Raw genomic sequence first — 9,136 nt, 5'->3', positions numbered from 1 at the left:
AAAGACCTTAATGTCCCGATCACAAATAATGAAATGATACGTTAAGAGTAGATTTTAAAAATTCAATTACCTCTTGCACAAAGCTCCACGGAGAGTGTCAATTCGTTAAATCATTATAATGTATTGCAGTCAATGTTGCATTCATGCTTAATATTACAGCCACATAGAGTGGTAATATCGGTCTATTTTGACAGCATGCACTTTTTTTTGATGAACCCCCTTATGTTAATGTCAAAGTTGTTCAATAAATTAGAAGCTTATTCATGGCCACTTAGTAAATATCTCTGTATGTAATCATTCCTTTTTGTAGCTTTGTGTTCCTCTTGGTGCCTTAGTGTTGTCTAATAATCTGGTTGGAGTGATTTTGGGGGGTCTGAAAATCATGTAGTTTTTGCACCCAATGAAACTTAAAGAGGCAAAAGTCCCATAATTCTTTCTGAAAATCTCGCCGAACCTGATGAACAGGCCTGTTGGCTCAGTAGCGAATAAGGTCGGTCAGTAAGACCACAGAGTTGAGAAACGACACTATAAATAACATACGAAAGACATATCACTACAAAATAATTAGAAAAGAACAACATAGAAATAATTTTTGGCAGCGGCAGGTCCAAAAAAATCTCATGAGTGCAACATGGGAAAGAAGAGCATTCAAATCATCAATGTGTTTAGAAATATGGAAATATTATAGAATGATACAGCACAGAAGGAGGCCATTAGACCCATCATGGCTGTGCCGGCTCTTTGAAAGAGCTGTCCAATTAGTCCCCACTCCCCTGGTCTTTCCCCATAGACCTGCAAATTTTTCCACTTCAAGTATTTATCCAATTCCCTTTTGAAAGTTATTATTGAATCTGCTTCCACCACCCTTTCAGGCAGTGCATTCCAGATCATAATAACTCGCTATGTAAATTTTTTTTCCCTCATGTTGCCTCTGGTTTTTTTGCCAATTACTTTAAATCTGTGTCCTCTGGTTACTGACCCTTCTGCCACTGGAAACAGTTTTTCCTTATTTACTCTATCAAAACCCTTCATGATTTTGTACTTACTTTCCATATCTGTAATTGTTCCCTGACCATTTATGTTACCCTTATTCCTTATCTTGGTCTGACCTTTACTCTCATTTCCTATTTCTTTTTCCTTCAGACTTATGTCATATTCACCAGATGCCTTCCCCCGTCTTACTAGTTTAAAGTCCTATTGACAGCCATATTTATCCTTTCTGCTAGGACACTGATTCCACTCCAGTTCAGGTGAAGCCCGTTCCAAAGGTACAGCTCCTTCCTGTCCCAGTACTGGTGCAAGTATCCCATGAAATGGCAACTCTCCTTCCAGAGTTTATTGATTCTGACCTTACAGTGTCTCATGACTTCAGGTCAAACAAGGTCAAGGAAACCTCCTGCTGACCACCACTTACCCTTCAATTGATGAATCAGTACTCTTCCATGTGGAGGAAGCACTGAGGGAAGCAAGAAAATAAAATGTACTCTGGGTGGGGGATTTTAATGTCCACCACTAAGAGTAGCTCAGTAACATCACCATTGACCAAGTTGACTAAATCCTGAAGCATATAGGTACTTAACTGGGCCTGTATCAGGGGGTCAGGAAACCAACATAAAGGAATAAACTACTTGATCTCGTTCTCATCAACCTACCAGTCATAAACATGTCTGTCCATGATCGCATTGGTACATTTTCTATTATGTTGTGTGCCATTGCCATGGTGTTAAATTAACAGACCTAGCAACCAACAATGGGCATTCAGGAGATACTGTGGGCCTTCAATAGCATAATTGTATACCACTGTAATTTGTAACCTCATCACCCAACACATCCCTTACTGCTCTATCTCCATCAAGCCAGGAGACCAATGATTCAATGGGGAGAGTAGAAAAGTGTACCTTCTGGTTCCTTTTTATGCTTCTGTTATTCCTGATGTATTTTCTCATATACCTTCTTATCTGGCCATTCCTTTGCACAAATTGGCTGTCGTGTTTGCCTATATCACAATGATAACTGCACTTCAACAGTAATCTATTGATTATAAATTGTTCGTAGACATCTTGAGAAGATGAAAGGTGGTAGAAATGCAACTTTTCTTTCTTGGACTTTTTTTTTGACCTAATCTCCTTATTCATCCATGGAACTGGGCCTTTGCTGGAACTTCTTCATTCCTAGTCAAAATGTTTTTAGGATATATTCTATCCAACCCGTACTTAAATATTTACCACTGCCGACTTGTTATTTTATGTACCAACTTCTTTGTTCAGTTCTTCGGGGCGAGATCTCTTTGATCCTGCTAGAATTTATTATTTTTCATTTCATTCAACACCCTGTCTATTTTATTTCAGAAAGTGGTTAATGACCTTAATTTCTGAGCTGAATAATGGGAAACCAGCAATTAAAGGGGAGCTTTTCATTCCCATTATGTATAGAAAATCGTGGATTAAGAAGGCATCATTTCTCAATATGCACTCCTGATATGTTCCAGGAGCACCAAAGAATAAAATCTCCCCTGAAGAGTATATATATTTTAAGAGTTTATACAACCTATTGCAAACCTATTTTGCCTTTAGCTGTTCCTTCAAATCCCAGTTCTGTCTACTGATGAAAGGTCACTTATTTTACACACAGTTGGGTCGACAATAACTCCCTCCGCCCAGTGTAAAGGGGGGTGGTTGCGATCCACAAATGCCATTGGGTTACTTACTGCCCCGTTTATGCTGGTGCTGCAGCTGCTACCATCTTAGGTAGGGTCTTATGATGGGTGTCTGAAGAGCCCATATGTTTCACTTAGGCCAACAAAAGAACTCTGGGCTGTTGCTTGACACCTGCAGCTCACTGGCGGTACATAAATGAGGTTCGGCCCTTTAAGTGGCTCGGGCATCCTTGCAGCAAGAATGGGTGGGGATTGGGCGCTCACCTGTTCTCCGCCTGTATTTATAATTGGTCTGAATACATTAGTCCATTACTCTGCCAAATTCAGGCCTTCTATTCAACTAATGCCAAACAGATTTGCATTGGCAAAACTGACAACTTTGTACATTTACATGTTTATATTTTCTTTATTAACAAATGCCTGTACAATGTCAGTGTGTTTAGGTTCGTGACTTCTTCCAGTCTTTTGATTTGAACCTCAAAAGACCATGGAATATGCATTAACATATTCTGCTGGGTCATTTTGTCTTCACAGTGAACAGAATAGCACAAATATGTTGACTGCGTACTTAAGGCTTGTTAGCTAAGTGATATCTGATTGTAAATCATTTAGTCTTGAGGTGCTTTTATCTGAATTCTTTGCAACATCCTTTTCTTGTAACACAATTTAAAATACAGCTCCCACTGCAAGTAGTGGACACGTTTGTGCTAATACAATTTGCCCGTTATATGCGGTGGATGGTAAAACTGACTCCTACTCCTTTGACAGCTTCAATCAGCTGTTCACACTGTTAATAACTATGGGAGGCAGTCGGAAAGTGGTGACATGAGGCAGCTTTAAACAGCTGATTGAAGCTGCCTGAATATCTGACTTTACCTGAAATCAGCGGATGCATGAACTGCATGAAATAGCTTCCTAATTGACTCCTATGGTGATGACAAATGGTTAGCGTCATTTGCCCAATATAGGCAGCTGTCCTTGATAAACGTGGATGGTGTAAGTGGTGGAGCACGTCCCACTCTGGCCATTGTAACTGCTCTGGAATTGCAGCGGAAATCCCGTTTGTGCGCGAAATCAGGGTTTCTGCCGAAGTTATGTCAGTGGAGCGTGAGCAGCTCTGAGGAAATTCCCGGCATAGTCTGTGCAGACGTGAACACCAGGAATGACGTTGGCTCCAAACCAGAAGAGAGGCAGAATGGAAAGAGGAGAGATTCTTTAATCTTGACTTTATTTCAACTAAAAGTTCAGTGCGCATATTTTATTATTTTTTACAAGAAAGGCACCCCTGATTTATTTGCAAAACTGTACAGAATAAATAGCTTACAGCAATCTTACATTTTTGTAAATGAAAAAATAACTTGCAGACTTCTATAATGTATTTGAAACAAATCATACCCTTCAACATTTTGGTCTTTGTGTGCTTTTTCCCCCACAAGTGACAGAGCTTTTAAACTTATTGTTATTTAAAGATTTACAAAAAAAAAGCACAACTTTTTTCGTTTCAATTTTTCTTAAAAAAAAGCAGTGAAAGTAGTCCCAGGCTTAGAGGAAGTGGGAATGCCTAATGATATAACTGACTCAAGAGAAACGTCACAAAGAGAACATGACACAGTATAAATACAGTATGCAGCCACGTCTGTGTCTGCTTCTTACAGTAGTTATTTCAGACTTGCACATTTGCAAGTACAAACTATAGTCTATAATTTAAAACAAAATCGAGCAGCATCAGAAGATTGGATTGTCAAAAGTCATGTAACATCCCTCCCCCCATATCAGACAATGAAATCATAACAGAAGACTGTGAGTGTATACATGTTAACTAATATAAAAATGAGCATGGTCACTGGTTTACGTTGACCGAATAAGTCATATCCCGTTTTGTTATATTTTTACTGTTGTTTTGGGGATCACGTTCCACGATTCAATCCATTTTTCCATGATAACTGCAAACCAGTGGCCTTGAAAATAAGGCTTCCCAGTAAATGTGCATACAGGCAGTAATCACACCTTCAGGTACCCTCTTTCGACCACCATTGGTTCACATGACAACATCTTTAAGTTATATTAATAGGATTGTCTTTACAACTACAAAATGATCGTCCTGACGCTTTATAAAGCTTTGTGCTTGACTACCGCACAGTCTGTATACTGTGAAACAAATGCTGTTGGCAGTTACTGTACCTGTATCTGCTTTCTCAATGGCTGTTCCCAATGGTTTGTCTATCGATCCCTGAGTTTAATAAGGATTACTGCTGTATTGTATGTAGAGAAAGAGAATCATCTGTAAAGGCACTAATGTCTTAGTATAGCAAATGAGCTCATTTATCACAATGTAACAACCAGATAAAAATATCCTTCAAGAAATTATGGTTGGTTCAATGCTGACTGTTGTTCCAGTACCTCTAGGTAGTCAGGCTCAGTTTGTAGCTTTGCTTTCAGCTCAAAATATTCATTTTTCGTCTCTTCAACCATAACTTTTTTAGGTCTTGAATACATGATCGCTTCCATCAGTTTCAGCTCTTCATGCCTTGATGGGTATCGAACATCGATTTCTGATTGTACCTGAGGGATATTTTTCTTCAGGTATTCAGTGATCCCGATTTTCTGAAGTTCCCTTTCCCTTTCAAGAATATTTCTGTACATTGAACTAGGATCACGGAGGGGCAAAAATTCTGGGGTCTGCTCTATTACACTGAATTTGATATTGGAACCTGTGAGCAGAGAATCATTTTCTCTCTCCATGTGACTCCTGTAAATCATTTTTGGCTCATTTCCGACTTTGCTTTCACTGTCCAGCTCTGCATCTCTAATGTTATAAGGACGGCTTCTGCACACTGGACCTATTGCGTTAATTGTATGCTGCTCATATATATTTCCATCTGGTCTTTCTTCAGTATGGTGGGTCCTCTTATGTCCATATACACTGTACTGAACGTGCAATGGACTGCAGTCCTGTACTAGTGTAGATTTTTGTTTTTTCTTTGATCTCCTCCGACGATGGAGCACAAGGACCACCAACCCAGCTGCACTGAATACAATCAATATGAATACCACCAACATGCTAAGGATCAAAACGGAAAGTGGAACTGTGTCTGTGATAGAACTCAGGAGGCTGGAGGCAGTACTAGTGGCCGTCGTGGTCAGGCTGATATCATTGGGCTGAGTTGGTGGAGCCAGGATATTTATTAATCCAGGACATATCAATTCATTTTTTAACATTTTCAAATCTTTCTTGGCAAACTTTTCAGGAGACTCACACATAATCTCGCTCACCGTTACATTTTTATTGAGTTTTTCCATCCATTGTTTCAAGCTTACTAAGTCACAAGTGCAATCCCATGGGTTGTCTTCTAGATCAATCTGAACTAGAAATTCTAGTTGATCTATTACATTGCTCACAGGGAGATGCATAAAATGGTTATTTTTAAGATTTAACCGTAAGAGTGGAGGGCCAGCAAATATATGTGGAGGCAAACTATGAAGGAGGTTATTGTTCAAATATAAGACTTTGAGCTGTGGTAGGACACTGAATGTCCCTGGTAATATCTCTTTGATTATATTGTGTTCCAGATACAAGTATTGAAGGCAACGGAGCCCAATGAACATTTCTTTTGTTAATCTTATAATACTGTTCCCATTCAAATACAGCTTGTGGAGATTGGTGAGGTTTGCAAAAGCACCATCCTCAATTACTGTTATTCGATTGTTCCCTAAATGGAGTAAATCCAGGCTGCCATAATCTAGGAGATCGGATTTTGTCACCGACTGAATAATGTTATCAGTTAAATAAAGCTTTAATGGATTTGGTGGACTGGGTACAAGGTCTGATAAACTTTTAATGTTTCTTTCTTGACATTTCATTATTTGCCCAACATTTGGTTGTGTGCTACAATGACAAGTTGTTGTGCAGGCTGATTTTGGATGGCTCACAGGCCTTCTTATAGGAATTTTACCATCATCCTGTCCATCGGGTTGTGGAATATATGGATCCTTTTTAGGTTCTTTAATAACTGATTTATTAGCACTATGAATGTTGATATAAGTATTATCAGCAGCTGGAGTTACCACCAAATGAATTGACTTTATGGGCTCTTCGAAGTCAGTTCCAGATCCAGTAGGGCAAATCTCTGTAACTGGTGTTTTGGTTAAAACTTTACCTTTCAGTCTAGGTGGGTTCACGCAAACAACATCACCGATATTAGACTGGGGAGGCATGTTTTCCAGCCAAGTTCTGAGTGGCAATAAATCACAATCGCACTTCCACCGGTTGTCCTCCAGTTGAAGCTCCATTATTCTGCCAATATGCTCCAACAGACCAACATAAGGAAGTGAATCTAAGTAATTTCCTCGAAGGTCCAGGTGCGTCAAGGGCACAAAACGGAAGATGTTAGTGGGGAGGAAGGGGATCGCATTGTCGTTCAGGATGAGCACTTTTAGCCGGTGGAGCTTACTGAATGCGCCAGGCTCAATAATGTGGATTAAATTATTGTCTGCCTGAAGGAATTCCAAATTGTCCAGTCCTCGAAATGTGCCCTCTCGCAGCACTTCCAAATAGTTGCCATTGATATGTAAGCGTTTCAGGGAACTAAGGCCAGCGAAAATCTCAGCTTCCAAGTCTTGCAAATTATTCTTGCCGAGATGCAGTGACAAAGCACTGCTGAAGTTGATGAAGTCATTGTGATATAACATGCTCACAAAGTTTTCTTGTAGGTTAAGATTGTAGGTACGTGTCTGCGGCGGTTTTATTTGGGATATTTCGGTAATGTCCTTGTTTTGACAGTTTATGTGCAGCAAACCATCTCTTTCCTCACAGGAGCAAAGACTCTCACACACTTCCTCATCTGAAGCATTTGAAGGATCTGCCTTCTGAGAATTGATTAGAACTAAAGCCGCACTTAGAAGAAGGATCCAGGTCAACATTTTCTCAGAAATAAAGTCCATTCAAAGTTCACTGTGGTCAAATATCTGTTAAAAACAAAAATCCACACAATTTATGTTATTTTATGAACACTGTATATTTAGAGGAACACAAAAAAAGTCTCTAATTTAAATCTGAAAACATAATCTTAAATAGAGACATAATTTATGATAAACAGGATTATGTTGTAGGACATATTTGCATTGCAAATTATGTGGTTATGCTAACCAGTTTCTACTTCGCACTGACGCTCACTTGTAGTGTAGGCCTAGAGACGGGGCTCACCTGACTCCACAGGGAAACACTGTGAAGTTGTAGACTCACACCGCTCATGTTTATCACCATATGGTGTGCAAATCCAGTGCATTGTCAAGCTGGGTGTAAAATGTGCTCAAGGGTCCCTTGGATTTTCTGGACTTTTTAAATTGACCTGCAGTTAACTTAAATGTTTAGACAACGTGGCTGCTGCCAACACACTGTCTAAACATTTAAAATGTCACTGCCTGGAGAGGGGCTACATGCATGCAAGCACGCTGGCACAGGAATCTCTCCTTGGCAACAGAATTGAAGTTTCTGCCAGTCTCTGACTCCAAGCAGCAGTCTAAATGCACCTTTAACATCAGAACAGGTACTATGGTGAACTTGTAAGCACCAACACCCTTCATTTGAATTAAAATATCTAAGGGCAAATTTTCATCTTTGACATACCCAGCATAGAGCTTTGTGCACTGGAGCACTGGAAGCATATGTTGGGCATTCGAGTGTGATCCCAGGACTTTCCAACCATTAACTTCTGATAGACTGAAAATGATGCCAGGGGGCAAGTAGTTTGAATGTCTTATAGGGCTGATTCTGCTTAATGGATAGAAAATCGCTTGCTGTGCATTCGCAATTTCCCATGGTGAATTCCATGAGAGTGCAAAGCTCTGCACTGAGAAGCACTAAAGATGAAAATGTACTCTCTTCTGCTTATCTTCAAGCTGTTTATTGTGGTGTCGCCTTTTTAATCACATTTTACACCACATATGTGGATATAAAAGCAGTAATTTATTTGCTGTGGTTTATCTTTTAGATGTTTGCAAGCCATCAGGCATAACTGTTCATACTGGTAATCGGAATAGACACAAGCAATTTCCTTCTATCATTTAATAAACTTAAACACAGCAGATAAACAGCAACATTGCATGAATACATTGGTACTTTACAATATACTTGCCACCCTCATTTTCCAACTTCTCTGACCTTCTCTACAGAGTCTGTCTCCCATTTTCCTCACAATTGTCTTGAACTACTCCAGAGATTAAAACTACAACTGTATAGTAAGAACCATTTAAATTGTCTTAATATCACATCTTGCAAGATGTAGTGAGGCATAACCTGTTCTGAAATTAGATGGAATATTTTAAAAGTGTATTGACTTTATATTCAAAATTCCTCTTTCCAATTTAACATGTTGAATTATCTTATATACATGACAGAATTCAGTTATATAAAAAAAAAGTTAAGTATGTCATTCATAACTCAAAGGCTCCGGTTATGCTGTCATGTTTGCATTACTGCCA

The 9,136-nt window shown here is 39.2% G+C and overlaps 1 protein-coding gene across 1 annotated transcript; it reads right to left on the bottom strand.

Moving 5' to 3' along the window:
• Nucleotides 1–3,912: 3,912 nt before the first annotated feature.
• slitrk6 (SLIT and NTRK-like family, member 6) lies at nt 3,913–7,587 on the bottom strand. Its single transcript, XM_067985488.1, has one exon. It carries the CDS (start codon nt 7,574–7,576, stop codon nt 5,021–5,023), a length of 2,556 nt encoding a protein of 851 aa, XP_067841589.1. The 5' UTR covers nt 7,577–7,587; the 3' UTR covers nt 3,913–5,020.
• Nucleotides 7,588–9,136: the final 1,549 nt, after the last annotated feature.

This window comes from Heptranchias perlo, chromosome 6, assembly GCF_035084215.1.
Source record: "Heptranchias perlo isolate sHepPer1 chromosome 6, sHepPer1.hap1, whole genome shotgun sequence".
NCBI lineage: Eukaryota > Metazoa > Chordata > Chondrichthyes > Hexanchiformes > Hexanchidae > Heptranchias > Heptranchias perlo.
This window is presented reverse-complemented; position numbering and strand designations above follow the sequence as displayed.